We start from the raw sequence: 25,705 nt of genomic DNA, 5'->3' as shown, positions 1-25,705 counted from the left end.
AATGCATGTAGCAGTTAAGTGGCTGTCACAGATCCTGCTGGCCCGAAAAGGACTGAAGTCTCAACAAAGGCAAGGAAGGTGCACAGACGAAAAGATGTGCAACAGCCAAAGGTAACTATTTTTTTTTATTACTTTTCACAGAATCCATCAAAGTATCTAGAGTATGCTAAATCTGTGGAATGAAACTAATACCTACACAAACCATTTTGCATTCTAATTATTGCAGCAATTTTTACATAAAATAAGTGCAAGCACCGGAGAACTCAGTAACTATGAAGAAAGTGTGGAATACTTCTCTTTCTTGCCATATTCTGCTTTATCAACAAGAAAATAAAAGTTATTAATGATCCTTAGTCTTTTTCCCCATTCTATTACTTTTATGATATAATCATTACTTTCCCCCTGAATGCTGTCAAAGATGCTGGCATTGAAAATGATCTTCCCTCCTGTAATATCTGAGAGCCTTGAGGGCAGCCCTAAATTGCAGAGCAGTTCTGTCATACCATGAAGCAATGCAAGCACAGCCTACAGGTCCAAGCACCAGAAGAGGAATGCAAAATCCAGCACTCTTCTGGCTCAGAGATAGCAACAATATTAGCTTAGTTTTTATGACATTGACAACATATTTAGTCTGGTCATATTTTAAAGAATAACAAAATCACATACTTTGCTGGGACATATACCAACAATCTAATAATTACACTACTCAACACTAATATGAATGCTTTTCAGGGTGGTCCAGTGTATTCAAGAGCTGGGGCTGGTTGCCAGTTTTGGCAACTGCCTTCACTTTTTTCTATTTCTTCCCCTCTCTCTGACTCCAGGGTAATGTGGATGCATCAGCTCACAGATCAAAGCATCTGGCCATCTGCAGACATAAAAGAAGGTGTTTGTCCATTTTGCTTCATGTGCCTGGAACTGTTCACCAATGTGAGAAATCCCATTCCCTCCTTGCAAGAATATGGGATGGTAAAGACTTCAAGAACGTGACTGTATAAAGGTATAGCAGTAGGCATTTAGTGCCTTCATCTTACATTTCCCTAATAACTTTACCCTTCTCCTTTGAAGTGGCAGCAGAAGAACTGGAGTATGGCCAGATGTGTTTATTTTTATGCTGAGTTTCATGAGTCCATTTGGGTGATGTTTTGCATTGTTTTATGGTGGGGGGGAATAGTGTTCTTTTTGTGGGGGTTTTTTTGTTTTTTTTTGTTTTTTTTTTTGTTGTTGTTTTTTGGGGTTTTTTTGTAATTTTTTTTTTTTTTTTTTTTTTGGATGAACAAGATGGACTGAGATTCAATTTTAGTTCCTTTGAAAGCCAGAATTACATCTGCAACCTCCTCACTAGCAGCATTCTGGGATAGAGATTAATTTCTCTCTCCTAAAGGCTTGCCATCTCGCTAGCTATAGAAAATGTCCCAGAGCAAATCAGTGAAGACTTGAGCCCACTTCACCCATTTGGTACTGGTCTGGCTGAACTTTCCTTAACTTCTTAGACGTAACAGCTAGAACAGCCAGTGAGTGGGCTGACCAGTGGGCAGGTTAGAGCAAAGCTCTGGAAACAGCAAATAGGCACCATCTATGAAAAGAGAATATTACCTTCTGTTTTAAATTAAAGGAGTAACTCAGAGCAGAAGTCAAGGGCATCCCAGGATGAGCTAGAAAGATGCTGCTTTAGGAGAGCTGTTGTCCCAGGAGCAGGTATATGGGGCAGTCAGACCTGTCTCTAGCATGCTTTAAACAAATGGGATTGCCCACCCAGCAACTGCCTTGAGCTGAGAGCTGAAGTCAAAACCCAGTAATCCCAAATTAATTCACATTACTGCAGATAGCAGGATATTTCTGTATTTTCAATGAGAGATACTCATTTCCACACTTTTGCATGATACAAATTGAGGACTGTGAAATGTGAAAGGATTGTAAGAAAATACCACACCACAGAACTCTAAAATGCCAGGGTGTGACTGGGAGAAAGGGTGAACAAAATGAAAAACCATTGATAGAAATGCCTTTCCAAGTGGAAAAGAGAAAACAAATTCTGAGAATGTAGGAATTAAGCAAATTGAACAGAGGTCTTACATCTACTGCATTTTCATCACAGCAGCAAAATTAGCCATGAGCACTGCAAAAAAAAAAAAAAAAAGGAGCCAGTTCTGACACATTGCAAGGAGAAATTTCTGCACAGTTTGATGGAAGAGTAACTACCAGCAGTGAGGAAATTCAAACCTCTGGCAAGTGACAGAGCAGGAAAAATGTCACAGCTAGCAATAGAAGAAGCCAGTGGAACACACTGCAAATTAGGGGAAAAGAAAGCAAATGTGACTGCTGCTAAACCCAGCCAACTTTGCTGTAAAATATTTAATGTACAACATACCAAAAGGGACAATTTTATCAGTGCTATTGCCAAAGTGATGTATGACACAGGCAAGGCACAGTCTTGGAAATAACAGTCATCCTTACAGAAATTTCTCAGGGACAGATCTGTGCACCAGTATTTACAAAAGCTGTTTGAAACACAAGACAAAACCTGTTAACTGGCATTTCACAATAAATATCTGATTCTTATTGCACAGATATTCAGAGCCACAGAGTTTCAGAAGCAGGCTGACTTAATTGCACAGTGCAGTTGGGACCAACAAATAATGCCTTGCAGGAGGTTCTAAAGTCATCCTGTGTTTAGCAACACATCATGCCTCTTGCATACAGCAAATGGAGGCATGAGAACACTTAGAGAAAATGTTTTAGCAGGTAAAATGCATCACAGTTGTACTGGGCTATAATAAATGAAACCTCTACTGCTCCATTCCTGGGAGCCCCAACACAGTATGAACGTACAAGTATTGGATATAATGGGACAGCTATCTACTACTGTGGCAGGTCACCAGCTCTTATCCTCTCAAATCAAGACCCTTACTTCTCTTGTGATTTTATAGTCCTTGTGTAGCACTTCCTTGCATAAAAGACTGTTTGCAAAATTTGAGTAAAATGGAATTTTTACTCATACAAGATATGAAAATGTTCAGCTGGTTCGAAAGCCTCTTAAGATAGTATTAAAAACATTGAGCAGATGTACAAATGTACTTGGGATGAGTACATTACAAAATCCATTATGTACTCTTAAACACTATTTGCTCCTTCAGGAATGTGCAAATAAAAGCTGCAAGACACCTAAATAAACAAAGTATAGTGTGAAAATGTCTTTGTAAGTTTTTAGCCAAACAGTATTTTGAAACAATTTATATCCTAGCCAAGCACACTAATGCTCAACCAGAAAAGCAAGCTGCCTTTTCTCCTCTTCACACAACACATGCCCAAGAAAAATCAAAGGGTCAGTGTTATGAAGCAGTATGAAAAAACAAATTATTACAGTATTTGAAAACAGTAGACAAAATGAATAATATGTATCTTTAGATAAACTACTATTTTTCTTTGTCAAATGTCAATCTTCTCCACTACATAGTAAACTTACAGTTTTTATTTTGCCAGACACCCATTTAATTAATGCATTTTCACTCCTAAATGTTTTCAGAAACCCAGGATTAGTGTCACTTTCTTGTCCTTAAAAGCAACAAGGAAGTAGGGATGGCATCATGATTGACAGAGGTGTGCCAGGTCAAAAAGCCTCTTAATGTTGTACCTGAGAGAATGTTCAGTGACAAACATTCATTGGCCTACATTTGTCAAAAGGCAAAGCCCAACTCTGAGTAACTAAGCAACAGCTGCTGGATCCAGAGTGGGAGAGAGTAGGGCTTTCTAAAGGAAATACTGCACGTTTCCATGTAGCCTGGATCTGACATCGAGTTGCCATGGTGATGAGGATGTATCAGAAACACACAGATTAGATCCCCAGCCAGAGACAGACTAGAACACAGCAGAAATAAAGCACAGTGCACATCTTGTGTGGCGATGCCAACATTTCCAAAAGGCTTGCTATTAAAGACAGAGGCTTGAGAGGGAAAATAAAATTTAAAAAAAAAAAAAAAAAAAAAAATCTGTGAAGCTAAAGCCCTTTTCAAGAACAAAGCAGCAGCCTGAGTAAACTCTGGCAATCAGATTTGAGGCAGAATTTAAGCAAAACCAGATGGAAGAAGCAGAGAAGTCTGTACATCTCTGTCCAACAGGCAACAAGAATTAAAACAAAGAAATATGGGAAGATAGGATATTCTCTGAAACCTTGATTAAATCAGTTGGACTAAGAAAGCTCCTTTTAAATTAAACACTGTCCAGTGTTAGGAAGAGAGTGCAAACCCTGTCCTAAAGATCTTAAAGTGTGAAGACAAACAATCCAGGGGAATGATTTCAAAATATAAATATGTGGTCCAGGACAGTATGTGACCATGATTATTTAAATAATAACTCCAGGATGTTGAATTTTCAGAAGCAAAGTCCATAAAATCATATACGACAGTGACAGACAATATTTTATTTCTTAATTTCACACCTTACAGGAAAATGATTTTGCACATGTGCTAGCTGCAGATTATAATCGTTCTGCATCACTTGAGAAATGATTTTTTTTTGGTTCTAATATTCTAGAAAATAGGTAATCTCGATTTTGGCAGCCAGTTGGAAGGCATTGATAGGAAAGTATGACTGAATGATATTCATAGCTCTTTTTAAGTATCAAATTGAAAAAACCTCACTTAATCAAAAAATGGTTGTGGTTCATCACATTTCAATATCTCTTAGAGAAGGCTCTATTACATGCAGCAGAATTTTTTTCCTGTGCAAGCAAAACTTTTGATTAGAGTCTGCATTTATTGACTTGTAGTGCATAAACTCATTTTTAACATGCAGTGAGCATCATGCAATGGAAATGCCATTTGACACAGGTAATATTCTTTACCAGTCTCTAAACTGTTCAAGCAAAAGTTAAAGAATATTTGTGAAGTCTTAAGTCCAAGGTCTCCTTTTGCAATGTTTTCAGCATTCAAGTCAATAAGGTAAGCAGAAAAGCATAGGCTATGCCTGATGTCTTTTGTACTAAAGACATTGAGTTCAGAATTATTCAAAGTTGTACTCCATTCATGTTGTTGGTAAATAATTTTTAAAGTCATGGTGATTATAAAGGTGGAAAGAGATGAAAGATGGAAGTAATTGCAAGAAAATATCAAATATCTTGCTATAGAACAAGAGATAAAAGTTTTAAGATAGTGGGTTCAGACTAGATACAAGGAAGAAATTTTTTACAAAGTTGGTGAGGCACTGGAACAGGTTACTCAGAGTTTGTTGATGTCCTGTCACTGGAAACATTCCAGGTCAGGCTCTGAGCACCATGATCTGGGTGAAACTGTCCCTGCTCATTGCATAGGAATTGGAGTAGATGACCTTTAAAGGTCTCTTCCAACCCAAACTATGCCACAATCTACAATCCACAAAACAATAAAAGAGCACAAAGTAATTGATTGCCAACTTCCCAAAGCAGTAATAACAATAATCCTAACAGAGAGCTTTTAAACAAAGGTTTAAGTCACATGAAAAAATCTATACTTTCAACAGCCAGTGAAATGATAGAGACAAAGAGAGGCACAAAAAGCAGTGCACATGTGCTGCAAAGAATCATGTCATGAGCAAAGCTGTAAGACAAAAAGATAAAGCCTCTTTCTGCAACACAGTATTGCAACCCTTTAAAAAAACCTGTGGAAAGGAACTGAATTGTAGAAACTAGAGCAATGATAAGAATTGAATTTAAATCTATAGGAAAATACTTATAGTCATCTTGTCTTCAAAATAAGTCAAGTCCAAATATACCTTAAGAGCTAAGATACTTTTTAATCACTTTTTTTATAAGCCCATATTTACGCAGAGTGATCACGGTTACAGAGTCAAAATGTTTGTTAATATTTGACATGGAATTAGTACAAGTGTGGTATTAAGGAAAAATTCATTTAGAATATTATTAATGAAGACTTATTTATCTTTTTACTTATTATTGAACTTTAAAGTGTATTTTACAGTCCCGAACCAGTTTTTACAAACAGAGATTTTTACAGCTTGATTTACACAGTTTGAGACTCTCAGCAACATATTGTGTGCCTTATGTTTGTTAGTTGAGTTGACATAAACCATATCTCCTGTTGACAGAAACGCTTGAAAATATTCAGAGACTTCAGCATCCATCACTGAAAAACTCTGCAGTTATGGAAAGCACTGATAAAATTGCTTCCTGTACTTCAAAAACTCCAGAACAGCAGCTCTATCACAGTATCAGGATGAGAAGAACAGACGGAAGACAGTTAAGACAGACTTCTCTAAGTTAAAATTTATATTATTGCTTTTATTTTTCAAAGCAGCAGATTAACTTCAGACTGTATAATTGATCATCAAATTTTATTTTCTATCTTGATTCTGTCTGCTCTGTCAGTAAAGACAAAGCAACATCTTGCACAAAGGCTTCTACTTCATTATCTAAATATACCTGGGTAGATAGATACCTCACAATCTGTAATCCAGTGGTTTTTTGGTTTGATTTTTTTTTTCTTTTTTCAATCTCAATCAAAAAAAGGATTTGGAGCAAATAGTTTTTCACCTTACAATGCACAAACTGTTCTCCAGATGCCTTAAAAAAAGTCTTTCCTGTAATATACATGCATTTCCTAACTTAACAGAGAACCAGGCCCAATGATGTAAAAATGTAAAAGCAATTTACTGAGGCACCTGGCAGTTTATGATAGCAGAGATTTTATAAACTAACCAACCAGTGGGCTGCTGATAGGTTTTTGCCAAAGACAGCCAATCTGATAAGAAAAATCCTCCCTAGTGCCAAAACAGCAACAGGCAGAATGCACAGATCACGTTCTAATGCCAGGGGTAGGAAAGAGGGAACTGTCATTAAGGAGAGGTTTTTAGCAGTCAGTTATGATTATATTTAAGCCATATTGTTCAGTTGCTCCCCTCTGAAATACATTATAGTAGGGAATGAAGACTCAATTACAAAATTCACAAAAACATGACTATGAAGTCCATAACATAATATAATTCCAAATCACATGGCTGTACTATGAAATATAATTTGCTAGATGTAAGAAAGGATGTGAAGATTCACTCATTTATAGTAGTAGACATGATGAAATGTTGGAAAAAGTTGTAGGTAAATGCTGAGAAATGTATTCAGTATAAATCATGTCAACATTAAAAAGAAATCAGTATAAGCACTGTGCTAAAAGTTCATGTAACTTCCTGAGTTTAAAATGCATTCATATAAGGAAAAAATGAAACATTGTTCATTATTATAAGCCCCATTCTCCAGTATAATGAAAGCTGGAGAGTAACTTTCCAGACCCAACATTTTTGAGGAAATTTTATGCTTTATTTTGACATATCATTATTAGATTCACTAATTGATTCTAACATATTTTCTTCTCCCTGCAGAGAGCAAACATCCACCCTGAAGAAGTCTAATGTCTTTTAGGTGAGGCAGTTATCAATATCAGGTTTCTAAAAAGAGGAAATGCACATGAATAACCCTCTGCACATGCCCAGACACTGCTATTTCAATTCAGCTTGAACAACAACAGAAAGCAGGAAGGTACTCAGAAAGCCATGTATGAAAGAGAGTTATTATTGTAGACCTCACTGCACATGGACAAGTTAATATGGTCCTTTTGTGCATTGCCCACTGCATCCCACTTTTCCACACACCAATCAACATTTCATCTTGGGCACTTCAAAGACAGTGAGTTCAATACTTTTCACAGAGTTCCATGGCAGGAGTGGACGTTTCAGTGTTCAAACTAATTTGAACTGACATCACTGTAAATCAACCCAGGAAGAAAAATTTCCAAAACTGAGTCTGTTCAGAACAGGTCTATTCATTTGTACCAGTGTGGCACTGCTGTGTGTTCACCTCTGACTGGCATTTAAGAGCTTCTGTGATATTCATCCCAGGGCTTTACTAGGAGTAAAAAAGCCCAAGCTGAAAGATACAGATGTCAGTTCCACAGAATCCTGAAGCTCAGGCTTCAATCCCCCCACACAGAGCACAGTAGCTGAGCACGTGTTGAATTTCAGGACCATGAAAATGTAACTCTGTGTGTGACAGTGGCACTTGGGGCTGTGCTGAAGAGACCAGACTGCTGAGCCAGCTCTGAAACGCTTCAATAGTCACAGAGCTTAAAGTGAGAAGCTGTGCCTCAGGCTGTACAATGGAATCTCAGCAGAAACAAACTGGGAAAACGGGCAAGCACTAAAATACTGGTGACAGTATTATCCTGGCCCTCAGAAGTGAACTGCTGTGTGCTGTACAAATGGACAGCAGTGCAGAGCTGTCATCTATCTCTGCATGGGGAGGAAAAAAGAGACATTAACCTTGTGCTGCAGCTTAAATTAAAATTCTTCTGATGCAGGACTTCACAACTTAGTTGCAGAACCATGGTCACAAAACTATCTTATGTCCATAATATTTTCTGCAATACTTCAGTGAATCACACATATATGTCAACATCCTTTGGTGTGAGAACAGACTGCACCACTCTCCACCACATAGGAGATACATATATATATACATCTAGATATAAAGATATATACTTTCATATATGTCTATATACATATGTCTTTTCCTCAGACATTCACTAATGATGAAAGAAAAATACACTTAAGAAAATTAAGAGTATTTAAAATTGGAAAATCCAGGGGTTTCTATCCAGTAAAGTTTGGACTCTCTGCTCAATGAGTTTAAATAAATACAAAAAGTTCAGTGGATAAATAAGTCTTGCAAAGCTGTAGGATGCACTTAATTGCACTGTCAGCTGTGTTAATGGGATGAAGGTTTATCCTCTAGGAAGTATTTCTCCATTATAAAACTGAGCAAATAAAACAAGATTATATATTCAGTAAACTAGAAATGACAACAAAGGAAAAACCTCCCATTACTTTAAATCAACTTATATAAGCCTACTTCCCTTCTATGGCCAAGATAAATTGTTTCACTTTGTTCTCTCAGTTGTTTTTTTTTTAAAGGCAAAATCAAACATGCTTCTCAAGCTGCATCTGATCTGATCCACACAAAGAAATTATCCTTTCTCCAATCCACCTCTACTGGCATTTTTCTACCTCCTCCATCACACCTCAGAGATACTGCCCAGGGCTGCTAGACAGATTTACATATGGTCACTCTTACCCTACTTCTATCAAAATACCCAGTGAGGAAAGTCGAACTTGGCTCATTCTAAAAGGTGTTTTTATGTTTAAGAACACTGAGAAAGGTTGTCTTTGGGTGTGTAAGATTTTAGTCCAAAATCTCAATCTTAGACCAAATATGGAGGCAGAGCTACCATAAGATTTTATGAAATACAAGGGGTTTAGAAACAAATAATAATTTCATACATGAAAAACCTCTCAGGCACAGAAGTCTCTCTTCAGTTCTAAATTTCTTACTGTGAAGAAACTATAACACTGAGAAAGATAGGTTAAAAGGAAAGAAGGGCTTGCATCCTGATATTTTTGAATCATTGTAAAGAAGATAATCTGGGCTCCTCCCCTTTCTACAAATGTAAATCTTAACTTGTCATATAAACAAAGACCAACTGCAAATTCTCAAAACCTGGGGCTATTTTCATTTAATATTAAGACAATATATTTCCTCATGTGTTTCCTAGATTTTATGCAAAGCTATCATGAGTGGATGAGATCCTGCTGTGTGTCACCTCTGGTACTGTACCATGCTAGGCTTTGCTTTTCAACAGGTGCCATAACGTAGAACTGTCTAAGCACAGCTCACCAAGACACGTTGACCTGCACCTCGCCTTTGGTTTTCATCTACATTCCTCTGAAAACCACATTTATCCAGGTATTCATAAGCCTCTTCCATAGAAAAACTGCTGAGTGAAAACTCAATAGCAGAAAATATGTCATTGCCGTCCACAAGTAGGGATAAATATGAGGTGACAGATTTAGGAAAAAAAAAAAAACCAAAAACAACTGGAGTAGGTTCTTCATGCCAGATAGAGCACATACTTTGGACAAAGAATGTGGGATCTTGGCTACCTATATTCTCATACTAACAAAAGGTAAAATGCTACTCTAGTTTTCTTTTACTTTTATATACTGTCAGCATCTGCAAGATCAGTTTTGAGTCTTCTTTTATCATCTCCTTGTGTACATAAATCTGTTATAGAGTCTTGGTGGCAATCTTACTGCCATGCTCCCCATGGATGGCTGCCAGAAAGCCTAGACCACATTCCAAGTTCTACTTTTTAATTATATGTCACGTTCCTAGATTCTTCTAAATATACTACTGACATCTCAGAAATCAAATGCTGAAACTATACAAACTTTAAATTATTAATCTTGTTTTTATTACTACTAATCTCTTCCACAATAGTTGTTTAAAATAATCTGATTGATATGTAGGAAGTTATACCTGAGTTTTTTAGGAATGTGTAGCTGTGGAAGTATATATGCAAGACATGTCCAAGACAGGAGCACATCCCAAATAATTTACAATATAAATTAATAGGAAGACATAAAAACAAGACCTGTGAGAACTCATTTTGTTTATAACCCATGTAAATTTTTTTTAATAAAAGACCCCAGCAGCTGAATGAGACTGTACCTTATATACACCTGGACTTCTGCCTTTGCATTGCCCAAACTGGATTCAGATTGATTCTGTACATTCAAAAATTAAGCTTTCCTTCTAACATGAAAGACATACCTTAATTCTCCCCTTCTTTTTCCCTCTGTGAATATTTGTATATGACTAACTCACTAAGAACATTTTCCCTTCTTTCTGTCAGAAATCTATACACAGTTGATAATTGCCAAGTTTGTGGATGGAAGAGCTACTGCTTGCTAAGACAGTTATCACAAAACAATTAATTAATTGATTAATTCTTCATTGTTTAAAAAGATACTGCCTTGCAAATCCTGTGGCTGTGGGCAATGAAGCTGTAGGTAATGAGCACACTTTGTGTTCAAAGAGAAGAAATAGAATGCAGTGACAGATTTAGATTCCCAATGTGTGCTCAAACATTTCAAAAGTAAAACATTATAACCTGCAGGCATTTTCAGGAAGAATGAAGGAGGCCAGTTCCAGAAGAATGTTCTGCAGTTTAAATGGACCACCAGTTTTTCTACAAAATGTCCTAAACCTGAGAGGGCTCTATGGACACACAGGTAAGTACATTTAACTGTAAAGCAGAATCATCCCATTTTTCTTTGTTCTGAATTCCTTCAGTGTGTGAACATTATAGGAATACTGAAATATTATTTTTCTGAATTGCATAGGCTTTATATTCCAAAGATCAGTAATATTTATATTTTTAACATTAATGGCTGTCCACTGTAAGATATCGAGAATGCAGGGAACGAGGGTGTGCAGGAGAGGGGAATGAAAAGTATAAAAGCACATCAATAACCAGATCAGCTTTTTATATTTTACAGTGATGATCAAGAGTATTGTAATTACAAAGCTTGATTCTTTATTAAATTCATTAGTTTACCTTTCTCCCTATATTATAGTAGGTGCAGGCACTCTGTACTCCAAGATAGCACTAGCGTATGCTTACAAATTAGATCGGCAGATTTTTTTTACTGGCTCTCATTCTCCTTTTCAAAATTTTCCATGCTAAATTTTAATATCATAGATTGGATATTTATTGTATTTTAGTTTTCTTGATTTCATCATAATTGTAATGAAATTTGGTTTTGCTCTTTATTTTCGGATTCCAAACTTGAAGGTTTCCTTAGAACAAGAATTATTTAATCCTGTTGTTGCCATCAATACTTTAAAGCTTTTCTATGGAGAGGCTGAAAGAGCCAGAAGGTATATAAAGAATAGCAATATGGTTATGTGCCAAAATTTTTAAGCCAATCTCATTTGGTGCCCAGTTAGGGACTGTGAACATCAGTGATTCTGCAGCTGGGCCAAAACTTTTCCAGGCCAAAACTTTTCCCAAAGCTTAACTGAGCCGGCAGTTGTGCAATTTGCAAAATAATGGAACCTGATCTCAGCCACTGGATTTCTGCAATCTTTGGCAACCAGATTATAGAGCCTGGTATTAGTAATTAACTACAGAACAACTAATTAAGCCTTTAATCATCTCTTGAATAAGCTAAATGAACTGGGCTCCTGTGGTCTCAGTCCATGGCACATTTGTTGATTCTTTGATGAGTCCTGTGACTCTTCTCTGAACCCATTACCAATTATCAATATCTGTACAAGTAAAAAAAAAAAAACAAAAATAAGGAAAAAGTTTAGAATTAGCTTACAAATAGAGTTCTTTTTTTCTATGTCAACTCAAGAGTCCTGTGTTGAACGATTCAGTGATCACACTTGTCTGTTTTCAGCTGTGAGTTTGGGCTGTGGATTTCCCTAGTAATTCAATAAAATAAAACATAACCTGGAAATGAACAACAGGCCCTTTATAGAGAAATGGTATTGTGCAAACACTTGGTTGTAAACCTATCAATATCTACTGCCTGTACCCTCAGGTTAGGATTTAATTAACTTATTATCACCCCTCTGCATTACAGAACTGGGCAACAAAAAATTTAAGTATACTTCTCTTCTTGGCAAGAGGATCACTTCCAGACATTGACAGACTCCAAACAAAGATTATTATGTCCATGTGCAAGGAAAATGCCAGTAACAAACCAGATTTCTGCAGTTGGAATACATTTACATGATTAAAAAATGTGTTTTTTTCCTGCAGCTGCATAAAGCAACAATTTTGTATGGCCTGAATTAGAGAAAGTAAAACCAGGAATCATCACAGAGCTCCATCTTCCCCATCTCTATATAAAATCCCTGTATGAGAAGCTAAAGCAAGATGCAACAAGCCCTTTGACTTTGGCCTCTAACAATAAGTAATCAGCATATAAAATGCAATCAATGCACAGTAGTAGCATGTATGACATACCTGAAGGCTCTTTAGTTCTACTGCTGTCACTAACTACTCAGGATAATTTCCTTCTCCAGAAAAGCAAGGTTGCCTGACCTCTATATTCCTTCACAAACCTTTTCTTTTTCCTCCTTAGCAATTCTGAAATGAATTAATTTATAGACAAGCTGGATTCAATAAATATTAGCACTTGCACAAAAAAAGCATTTTGGTATCTTTAGAAGTTTTAAGCATTTTCCAAGTATTTCAAAACATCCTGCATTAAGAATTTCACAGCCTTTCAAATACTCTCTAGGAAGATTTATTTTTTCATCCCTAGTTTAAGACTTTATTGTAGGAGTCTCAGCTTCTCAGGATTCTCAAGTCAGAATCCTAATTCGAAAAGAAGCTCTCATATTCACTACTTCTCTTACCAGACCAATTTATCTGAATTAATTTGCCTTGCATTTGTGATTACACAATATCCTTGCATGATTACCACAATTGCTAGCCTGGAATGTATTAAGAGGAAAGCACTTAATGTCCTTTTAGATGTCTTTTAGTATAGTTAAAACACAGAAGAGGAACCAGATAATGAGATTAGGCAGCTTTCTACAGACCAATGACAAATATACTGTAGACATTGTTAGGAAACTTTGGCGCTTTCCTTCTTAATTTTTCTTTTATTACTGGCTTAAGAAAAATAAATGGATAGGTGCTTCATAAGCACTGGAAAAATACAAATTTCTGCTGTCTAATTAAAGGGAAATGGCAAAAGGAAAATGAGTAAACGTATATCTGAGTTTAGTTTACATTCCAAATTTTTAGACTGAAGTCTATCACTTCTAATACCTAATGTTGCTGGTTGCTAGTGCTATGATCTATGCAGCACTTATGACAAACAGGGGAGTAGAAAATATTCCTTCTTAATATTATCTGAAAGCTCCCAGCAGAGTTTGTGCATATAGAGCTAGAATAGAACATATACTGCTAGAAAGGAGTTTGAAAGCATAAATCTAACAAAGTATTCCCCTCCACCTCTCCTATATCTTTCAAAGACAATTCTAGATCTCAGCAAAGATGGAATACAACCAGTAAGTGACAATGTAAGCTCTGCTCAAATGATTCGAAAATTCTGGAAAATAATCCACTAAAATAAGCATATTCTGCCATACTCCACAGCAGAACTCATGCAAGCCTCATATGCAAATCATTAACCTCATTAAACTGCTAAATTGCCACAGAACAAAAGATATTACAGAACTGTCATACTTAAAACATTCTTCCACAGAAATTTCAGTGTTGTGGCCAACTGGAAAACACAGATACTACACAGTTAATCAACAGCTTCATTTTTAAGCAAGGGTGTGCTTTTGTTTCACCAGTGGAATGACAAAATAAAGCAGCTCTTTTCTTACCCTTATTGTACATATTGGTGGGTACTTGGACATCACTCAGACTGATGTTCACAGGCAAGTTATTGAAGTGGTCGTTTGGCACCAGAATGAATTCCTTCCCCAGCTCCAGATAGTTTCCTTCTTCATCTCGTTCGTTTATAAGCACAGCGTTGAAGTATTCATACTGCAACAGAAACCCACAATCTCTATTCAGAATGCACATTCAGCATAAAAATGGGGTTTGAATGGTTTAACACATCTATGAATCCACTGATTAACATCTCCAGCTAGAAGAGCAGAACAAGAAATTTTTACCCTCAAATTCCCTCTATACTCTTCATACAGATACATTTATGAAAACAGATTTATCAATACATCTCAAGAAAAACCCCTCTTGTTTCTGGCTGCCCTGAAAATATTAAGGGAACTCCAAGAAAAGCTCTAATCATAAACAATATATGTACTATTTTTAATACACAGCTTTCTAGATTTAAATATTTTTCTGGATGATTACCTAATTATGATCTCTCTGTTTAGCTTATTTCCACCAGATCAAGAACTGCTATTAGTGCTGAACTTAATCCCTGAAAAACTAAGTGTTTTTCTTCACAGAAGTATTAACTACAGCTGTAGATGTGTACTTGATATGTACTGACTGACATTTCCTAAAATTATTTGCTTTATACTGAATTTTAGAAATGTACATCATAGTTGGCCTTGTAAATTATGCATACTTTAATATGGACATATAAACTTAGCAGGGACTTATTTTGAACAAGAAATTATCGACTGCCTGTTACAGATTCCTGAAGACTATTGGCCTGTTTTGTACAGAACTATAACCAGATAAGCAAAGGCAATTTAGATAAAAATACTGATTTCTTTATGACCTAGTTTAACCAGAAATTTTACTAAGCTTTGAAAACAACAAACAGTACAGCCTACTTTTTAACCTCTTAAACACCTTAACCCTTGACAACAGTGTGTGATGTGTTTCCTAATTGGAAGAGGCCAAAGTTTAGTGTCTTTGAAGAATCACATTAATTTAAATGTGAGCCCCTGTCCTAATATCCATTTGAGAATAAATGCACATAATATTTAAACATAAATCTGTGCTTTCACAGGTGGTATACATTTACACAACTTGTACAAGAATAAATATATTATACTATTTGCAAAACTAAAACAGACCAGCAAGTACAAAAACTTCCAAGGCTTTTCGCAAGCACTCTTTCTTAGTGTGACCTGCAACTCATTCTACTAATCAAGAGCCCGTTATAATCTTACAACCTATACATTTCCACTAAAAGGATTAATTATTCAAACAGTACCTTCAATGGAAGCTTACATGGAGAGCAGCTTTCTTTGTCCTGCACTTTTAGCTTTTGGTTTCTCAAAATGACCAACCCATAGTTTGGATTTTAAATGAAAGTAGAATAAAAAAGAGCTCATGTTAGGTTTTGAGGAACTTCCATGTATAACCAAAATATCCGGACAACCTCAGGGTTCCACATACCATAAATCATATAACAAAGACTGAGGTAGGTCAGTATTTGAAAGGCAGCTTAACAGAAACTAATCTGACTTGATAAAAAAAAGTTTTATTCAAGTATTATGCTTTAGGTAAAAGATTACATTTCAGGATAAAGTATTCAGTACTAGAATATGCATCAAGATACTGTTCTTGAACTGAAGGTACGTATCATGCAATAATTTCTATGGTAATTCACATCCAGACTTAGTGAATTCAAGGATGTAAATTTTACTTTTCCATGGTTTTTTATAATACTTTGTAAATGGAAGGAGAAATGGACAAATTTCAAATAAGGGTATCAGAATATACTTGAAATCAACTCTGAAAAAACATTATTTCATTTCATTCATTGGGTTTTTTCCTTTTCCAAAAAAGTTAATTAGTAGGCAACCTCTTTCATCAAGTTCTGCAAGTGGCGAAGCTAGCCAAGTACTAAAATCTGCTATACTGAAAAAAAAAAAAAAAGAAAGGAAAAAAAGAAACCACTTATTTTGCAATTAAGGGTATTTAGGACTGATTGTTTCTTCAGTTGATTTAGTATTCATTGATTTATTGGCCTGAGTCTGTATTTTCTCTTCTCACTTCTACCAGTGTATGTATACGCAATAATATGGTTTATGTTGGGGGGGGGGGGGTTTGAAGCCAATTGTAGCATAAAGTAGTCCTTATGCTATTGCAGATTATTAATATTTTCCTGTTTAGTTTTGGGGTTTTTTCTGTTTGATCAGGGGGGAGGGGGAGTTGGCTTGGGTTTGTTAAAGGCTTTTTTGCAAGCGAAAAGCCCACAAAAATAGTATTTTTAAGACAGTCCTGCAAGTTCTAAGGATTAAACATCAGGTAATTTATGCAGCTCAAAAGTACAACTAAAAAAGATCGTCATTGAAGCCGAGCTGTTATACAATGGCTTCCTTTGGGCTCTTCCTTTCCAAGGAAATTATTGAGTGTGACAGCTGAAAGGTGATAGAAAGAATATTAAAAATTGGAGAAAAAATATTAAAGTAAATCCATCTGGCATTCTAACACTGCATTTGAGATAAAGCCCAAGGGAAAGAGGATAAAGTCCTGTTTGCTGACAACGCAAATACTCTACCTAAGCTCTTAGAGAAAATGACTTCAATTTAATCTTGTCAGTGGAGGTCAGTCTTTGATATAACTAGGTGAGTTCTGAGTGCACACAGTATAACATGCCAGAAAGTTATTAGTCTAATAAACAAGATAATTATCGAGATTAGGAGTAGACTCATCTCTACTGTGATTTGTCCAACAGATGAGTTTACTCCAGCCATACATAGAGACCTGCAGGTGAGCATGGAAATCTTCATGTCAGCTGTTATATGAATTGTTAGAACTAAAAATCAACTTTTATACTTTTGTGCATTTAGATTTGCTCATGTAAACACACTGGGGTTTTTTGTTTGTACATCCCTTTGCAGTACCTGCATCATTCTGTATGTGTGATCTGACCTTTTGAAAGCCTACACTGTAGCACAATAATAAGACAATAAGGCAAATAGGAATCTCAGGTTTTGGTTTTATCCCTGTAAAGAAGGTTTTCCTAGTGAAAGCCAATGTAAAGGGATCAGTGCCCAGAGAACAAGAACTGGACCATTCTGCCCCAACAAGGAGCTGACCGTATTTGAGACGCCCCAAAGAATCCTATTGTTGACAGTCCACAGAACCCTGGGCTGCTCTGCCATACCCTGTAATCACAGGAGACAGAGACTTATGGGGCTGTTACAGAATTGATCACAAAATTGCTTTACAGCCTCATTCATGCTGACAGGCAAAGGCAAGTTTGTTTTAAAACAAAAGATACCTTCAGCCACAATAAAAAAGTGTCTGCTATGTGATCGCTTAGGATAGCTGCCAAAGATGTATGTTAATTACAACAAAAATTAATTTGTTCAAAATATATAGTAGGAAAACTGGAGAAGTGCAAATTTTGTGGCCTGCAATGAGAACCACAGGGCTAGTTTGGAGGCGAGAACTGATCTGCAAAGAAGGAAACTTCAAAGTTCTCTATTCCAGCTTAGCAACTTACTTTGGCATAATGTCTCAGCTAAACAAGGACATTGATTACAATGGATACTTGTCTAAAACAAAATTTCAGTACCTTAGGTGTAATATTGAAAAGTATTGCACACATCTTGCATAATTGTAATATTGTATGAAGTGTGGTACAAGACTGATGTTCTATATTGCCTTTTATATTTATCATTCTGTAAATAGATATCTAGTGATGCCTAAGTATTTTATCAAATATTTGTTAAGAACGTAAACAGCATATTTATTTAAATATAAATGTTTACTATTCAACTTAAAAGATGCATCCTAATGCAAACTGACTTTGCAACTTAGAGAGTACTTGGCATATAAGAGTAAACATGTATCAGTTTTTTTCATTGCATTTTAAGGTGAAGTCTTTTGGTTTTTAACAGCATGAAAGAATGCAAGCCACAATTTTAGTTTGATTCTTTTTTTTCTAATCTATAGAAATTATTTTTACCAAGACAGCAAAAAAAAGTCTCATTCACAGAGAAATGAGGACCAGGAAGGTGCAAATGGAGATGATTTGCACTAATGAGCCAGCATTAGAACAATATTGGGATTACACTGATAATTCCTAACTACTCAAGAACGATTTTCACGGTGTTTCTGTAGCTTTGCAGCTCATCTAAAGAGAAAGTTAAATGTATCTGAAAGATATTAAATTAAGAGAAGTTTATGGCATTTACTTGAGCCTAAAAATGCTAGAGCATCAGAGAGAAAATGAAGTAGCAGCAAATAACATGGAAAATTAAGGGGAAAGCAAAATCTAGCATGAAATAGCACAGCCAGCTAGAAATGCACAATATTTGAAACATCTACAATAGTTGCAGCAAAATAGCTATTATCATCAGAGTTTAAACAAAAAAGAAAAGAAGTTTATTTTCTCAAGACTGAAAAATAGGACAGATCCCTTAGGAAAACAGAAAGGTTCATGATATGTGAAAAGTAAAATGAGAAAAGTTATCCACTCTGAGGGAGGCTGTCCTACTACGGACACACTGAGGAGACTGGTCCCCCTTCTGGCACTCGTGTGAAAGAGGCAAACATCTGAGTGCATGTCTGTTTCCAAGGCTCAAAAATATCTGACTGTTGTCCAGTAAGGAGAATCTATGTTTTGAAGCATATGATGAAAGCTCTTGTATTTGATCACTTGGTCTGTTTAGCAAGTAAATGTAAAAGGCCATAAAAGCAAAGTGGCTCATTCAATAAAAACTTCTGAATTTTGAAAAGCTTTTAAGTTTGAGAAAAGAGCATCTCTTGTTGTAAGACACAATCTTCATAATTTCCAGTTATTTTCTGAATGTTCCTCCTTGTTCCTCTGTAGGAACATCCAGCACCTTTTTCCCCTCTTTTTTATGTCTTTATTCAGAAGCAAGACTCAAAAACCGCCTGGGATTTGAAAAGTTGTCATCAGTCCCCCTTTAATTATGGAAGTAGTACAGAAACATTACTTGCATCCTTGAAAAAACAACTGATCTACACAATCAAATTAAGATGACCTTTCCTCAGGCTATACATTCCTTCCCAATATGATTACCTTATTAAAATTGCTGTAAAAGAGGATAAATAAATAATACTTCATTATAGTATAAAATCTATTACAGCGGTAAATTGATAACACATCAAGGTCTCAGACTTGTAAGGATTAACTGATTCACTGAATGTATAAAGTAATTATGATGGCTATTTTAAATCATCCATTAAAGTTAAAAACCATCACTTTAGGTTACAAGTTTCAGATGAAGCCTCTTTTTATTTTACAGATAAATAACTTCATAAATATTTACTTTTACATGCAAAAGCTCTCAAGAGTCTCCTCTTTGTCACAAGACTGAATGAAAACTCTTTGGTCACTCAAATTTAGTAAATAAAACAAGGAAGGAGAAAGCACTTATATGTTACAGGCTTTCAGTTTGATATTTTGGACACCTTGACAAGCCTTACTGGATATCTAACACTTTTATTGGGTTTAGAAGAGCAGATGCTCAGTGTGTTCATTTTCACACCCATAAGAAACCTCCAAGGAATACTTCCTGCTAAAGAACACAACAAATCCCTACTCTGGTGATATCATAATTTTTCCCATCTCCCAGTGGGTGTAGGTTAAAAAGATTCCAGTTGCATGGATGAGCGGGTTCAGAGCTATGGATTGTGCTCCTAGAGATGCAGAAAAGCACGGAAGCAACTTACTGAAAATTTCTAGAGCAACTTCAAACAAGACTTTCACGGTTTAAGTGAATCATCTTGCAACCAGCACACAATAATTGTAGAGTCTGTGCATTTTTGAAGGTTGAGCATTTCAAACCCACAAAGTTACCCCCAATTCCAGAAAGTCTGTGCCCTAGTTATAGTCAAACACTGGGAAAGGGTGAAAAGGCAAAAATCCCCAGCCTGGAAAATCTATCAGTATGGTAGTGTGACTCTGATAAGGCTTATCATGTCTTACACATACTGCTGTGTGAGCATGACAGGAACACTTCTGGGGCTGGGGCAGCCCCTTCTCAGCTCCCCTTGCTCTTCCACTTTGGCCTCAGCACAGGCAGAGCTCCCTTGGCCATGATGGCCTTGGAAGAGAGCTCTACACTTACGCTTCCATTTCAGAAATACCTAAAAGGCTCCATTTTCTTACTAATAAACATGAGAGGTTTGTTGGGCTTTATGTAAAAATTACTTTGGAAGAAGCAGCAATTAGCCTAAAATTTTTCACTCCAAAAGGACAAACTGTGCAAGATCAAAGAAAACAAGGGAAGACTAATGGGTAATTCTGAAGGCTTGGGGATGTTAAAACATTTTTGAACACATTTGTATCAAGTTTGCAATTCCTTCCATCCTGCGGCAGGGCTGAGCCTCCCTTTTCAAACTAGGAAAACCAAGAAAAAACATTACACAGTAAGCCATGATTAGAATCATAATATTTTCAGAGCATTAAAACCTTCACTATGTCTGATTTTATTTTTAGATTTGAAGCAGTATCCCACTGATATAAGTGTGGCAAAATCAGAGACGCAGAATACTTTGAGCAAAACACACGCCAACAGGTTGTCAGGATGTCTTTCTTCTAAATTCCACTAACTCAAATATTCCCCAAACCAGTGTTATGGGGCTGGCCTTCTTAAACAAATTATACCATATGGGTATCATTACAGATGCAAAAAATCTGCAAGATTTTAATTCATTTTAATACCATTTTTATTACTAGCTAGAACCACAGGATTTCTCCATTTCTCTTGAAAGCCCTACGGCTAATACCAAGCTAATGAACAAGAAGGATCAACAACTTCTGCAAAATAACACTGTAAAAAAGAAGAGCAAAATGGCGGACTTGCTTCAAAATCAATGCACTAATATATTCTGATGTTTTTCACTTTGCCACAAGGTAACCAGTGAATGGTGTTCTATGCAGAACATTAAAAAACCACCATCCATACATTTTAAAACGTGTTATAGAGATAGAAAGGCAAACTATTCCACAGATAAGACGAAAACTTTTAAAGTGAAATCAGTGCTGTTCTTTGCATGTTCAGCTCATCTGACACATTCAGGTTGATGACAACCTCAAGGCTGCTTCTAATTATCGGTGGAGACGTTATGTGACTTCTCTGTGCCTTTCTACAATCATATGCCCTAAGTGCCTCATTCCTACTTCCAAGCAGGAAGAAAAAAAATATTTCCCAAGCCCTGCATCTTCTCTGTCTCCCATGAGAAGCAACTTTAACCCAGGCTCTTCAGTCTAAACCACGCATATATTGCTGCTCTGTGCTCAGCAAGGGCCGTGCAGCCTCCCCGACATGACATGCTCAGGGACAGGACAGCCTGGATAACCTTGTGCTGGCCTGGGGGTTAATAACTGATCCCAAAAATACAGAAAGCAACAAGCAGTTCGAATCCAGCAGGCAACATCTGAACACTAACTGTGGCTCTGAATGATGTATTAAACATGTACTTTACCAGATTTATTCTTTTCAGACCAACTGGGGATAATCAAAATAATTAAATGGTGAAGAATTAGAACAGAACAGAATTTCATAGTGCTCACTACAATCCCATCTTTGTTTTGTTACTCCCAACCACCCACTAACACACAGGAGGTTAAATTAATATTATTGACTACAAAAAGGAAAGCAAAAGAACACGTGCAACGTTATTGAATTTATTTGGGAGTAAAGTGAGAGATGAGATGTTGAGCAACCGAACATATACAAATCCTCTTCAAATGATTAATGACTCTCTCAAGCAATACAGAAATTTGGTCAACTAAGCCCACAGTTGAAATAACAAAACCATGATGATGAGTTAATTTAATAAAAGAAACATGTGTCTCTAGAGTAAGGGGGGAAGGACAATGGCATCTATTTTATTCATAAAATAAGTCAGAAGTGTTTAAAAACATCTCGCAGAGTATCACAAAGAGAGTATGCATGTACACTTCTCTTATTCTTTACCATTTTGCTTTGTATTAATTGCATAAATAAAGTTTTAAAAAAAGACACAAAGAAAATGCTTTTTCATGTCACACACTAAGTTTTTTCTTGACTCTATTCAGCAAGCATGAGTCCTAGATACAGAAACTCAGAATCCACATAAACCAGCTGAGGCAGGTTTACATCAAATACTAGTTTTTATTTGCCCTGGGAGAGAGCTGGGAGACAAGGGAGGGTGGAAAGAGGGGCAAGTTAAGATCTTGGATATTGCAAAATACCCGTGTGGGTAAAATGAACATCTGTACACTATTCCCATCCTGAATTTGTGCGAATAAATGAGTGGTAGAGCCCAACAGTTAAGGTCATGAAATATGAAAACGGTCTCTTTTATGTTTTCAACTTCTACCTATTTTTCACACCAAGCAAAGACAGACCAACAATGAAAAATATAACAGCAGCAATAGAAGAACACATTACATAAACTGAACTTGTCAGAACAACATCATGAAACTATCTGGAGTCTGGACAACTATTTCTTCACTATATTAAATTCTCAGATACTCACAGAACAATTTACTGGGACACTCACTGAGCTGTGCACTGTGTTGCTATTGGAATCCTACACACAGCTTCAGAGTTATGGTCAAACCAGAGCATAGTGTGAGACTCTGTGAACGCAGCTGAAGAAATGACAGATTTTCAGAAACACTACCACCATTTCCATGTTCCAGCTCTAGTTCATGTGACAATTTTATCTATTCTAAATTAAAACAGATAAACACTTTTAGAAAAGCAGATCAGGCAAATTAAGGCAACCAGAAGCAAATTTCCAGTTTGAAACCCATCTGGGAGACAGCATAACTGGTAGTTTTATAATCATCTACCCAACAATCCAGCTTGCTGCTCTGTCTTGTTTACAAGCACTGGAAGTTCAGGTTCAAGAAGGGTGAGAGATAACATCTCCCAAAGACTCCGAAGAATCCAAGAAACATTCCTAGGATGGGCTTTGCGTGAAGCATCTGCTGAGAGCTGAGGAAGTCCCCAGCAGACAGCAGCAGTCCAGACTGGGTACATCTTGTATTTATGCATTCCCCTCAGCTCAGCAGGAAAGATCACACACATAGGGGCCTCTTAGCCATCTAAACAGTTTAAAAAACATTTTGTAGCTCTCTTACTTTCTCTAAACAACCTAATTTCCTATTTCACTGCTCCCTTCCTGTCTCTCTGGTAAAGGATAAATTGAAAATAATGAGAGAGAACACAGTATCATTCAGACACGAATGAATCTGAAATGCTCATATAACAAAAAACATGAAGAATCCCTCAATCCTACCAGATGTTTATCTAAGAGCCTGCAACTTTTGTTATCAGAGCATCATCTGAAGAATGGCATCTTTAAGGACAAATAACACTTTTTCTTAATTTTTACTATCTTCTCAATGGAAAACATGACATAGAGATATATAAATTCCACTGCATTTGTCCACATTGAAGGAGAAGAGTTGAATGCAAAAATATTATATAAATTTGTTAATCATGATTGGCAGGAAAATCCTACATTGCCTTTAAATGCTTATTGTAGAAATAAAGATTAGTGCTACTAGAACATACTCCCTTATAAAAGAGATTTATCAGTTTTGAATATGTTGGCTCCGAGCTTATTGCCACAGCTAAAGCAATATTCATAAAAATATAAACATATTTACTGTTTTTAATTGTTATTTTCATGGATAATTACTACATTTAATGACTTTTACTTCCGTGCTTGCTTCATTTTAAATGTGTGACAAAATGTACCTGTATTGCCAACAGCCTTTTCCAGGTCATAAGCCATCTGTAACCACTGCAATTCTGTGTCATCTTGAACAAAAGGCTTAGCCAACAGGAAAAGGTATTTGGAATAATGAGAAATTCGTGAAGCTGACCCAGAGGTTATTAATTCAGGCTTCTCCAACATAAGTTTGCTGCACAGATGACTTACTCTGTGTGGATTCCAAGGGAAAAATTGCAGTAGATATTGTTACAAAAGCGTCCAACTGCCAGAAAAAAGATCCTCCCTCCTAAATAAGGTGCCATGAAAGCACTTCATTAAGCAATAGCTTGTCATTAGCTATTTTCTTGAAATAATATATGGCATAGCTGGACCACACAAGGATCTGAACAACAATACATACAACATATCCTGGAGAAACCCTGAAACATAAAGCACATCTCAGCCTTTTACTGATCTGTAGTTTAAACAAACATAGAGACCTAAACCAGACTTATAAACTCTAGCGACAAAAATATTTTCACAGAAGGGCTTATGCTAATGGATGCCATTTCAAACACCTAATGTAACACACATCATCCTGAAACAGAAATATGCCATGGATAAATCCTCAGCAAACATTCAGGTACTCAGAGCATAAATATGAGCTTAGTTTTACCTGAGCTATATGCTGACACTGAAAATTTGCAGGGTTTGTTTATAGTAAAGCTGATTGGAAATAATGAAATGTCATCCCTAAAATATCTCTAATTCCCATTTGGAATATTACTGTATTTAGAAAGAATTTTACAACAGGAAGACTTATTATTAATACAAGACTATTTTCTAATCAGAAGAATGTCTCTACTTATATATATCCTGTGCTTTAACTGCTTTACAAATGACTTGCATATTTGTCAGCATCTTGGGTTCAGTTAGACAGTGACAAGCCATAAATATTTGAAGGAACATATTCAATTAAAAAAAGCTTCTCATCTCTGTTACAGCTCTGCAGAGACTTTGATGTGAATGGTGGGTGCTGCAGCTGAAAATAATAGCTGTCCCTTTATCTTAGAGCATATACATAACTAAGAAGTAAATCTTATACAATACCACTTTTATGCACAGAAGAATTAGGAGGGTTTGCATCTGCACATTTTAATACCCACCCCCAAATCCTGTGTATGACTGTGCCAGAGAAGGTGAAATAAGTCTGGTTTTTAGTGCTTCTCCACAGCAGTTGCTCTGGCAGAGTTCAGCACCCAGGCATTCTTGAGAGCAGTGGCCAAAGAGCAAATCACCTGCCAGGTCTGTACTAAGGACATTCAGAAAGAGATCAGAGTGCTGAGAGTTCATGCCCCATAAAACCAACACATTTTCTTGTGCTCCCAGCTCAAAGTATCAATGCACAACACTGGCATTGTCCAGACAAAGTTCAGGTGTGAAGTTGGGGTTTCTCCTACCTGAGCCTCATAGTAAATTCTGTAGGGCAGGACTCTGTCAAGCAAATATTAACAAATAGCAAAAGAGAAAACAGCCCTGAAAATGCAGTCAGCTTTACAGTTCTCCATGGAAAGCAGCAAGATTATTTCACTGATGTTTTTTCCTGATTAGCCCTGATATTCTTATTTCTCAAACCTCTAGAGTACTTCCAAAGACAGCCTTTGTACACCTCACCGCACTGGGCAGATCTGCTGAAGTGCTGTAAGATGGCAGGTGAGGAGCTTCACCCTTCA

General features: G+C 36.5%; 1 protein-coding gene across 1 annotated transcript in view; it reads right to left on the bottom strand.

The window, feature by feature from the left end:
* Positions 1–25,705, bottom strand: part of CACNA2D3 (calcium voltage-gated channel auxiliary subunit alpha2delta 3) — a gene marked incomplete at both ends in the record, with an annotated part of 393,646 nt that overhangs the window by 223,307 nt on the left and 144,634 nt on the right. The window contains one exon of the mRNA XM_082288518.1: positions 14,237–14,399. Coding sequence (XP_082144644.1) covers positions 14,237–14,399 — 163 coding nt within the window. The remainder of the gene's footprint in view (positions 1–14,236; positions 14,400–25,705) is intronic.

This window comes from Coloeus monedula (genome assembly GCF_965178545.1).
Source record: "Coloeus monedula genome assembly, chromosome: 11".
Classification (NCBI taxonomy): domain Eukaryota; kingdom Metazoa; phylum Chordata; class Aves; order Passeriformes; family Corvidae; genus Coloeus; species Coloeus monedula.
This window is presented reverse-complemented; position numbering and strand designations above follow the sequence as displayed.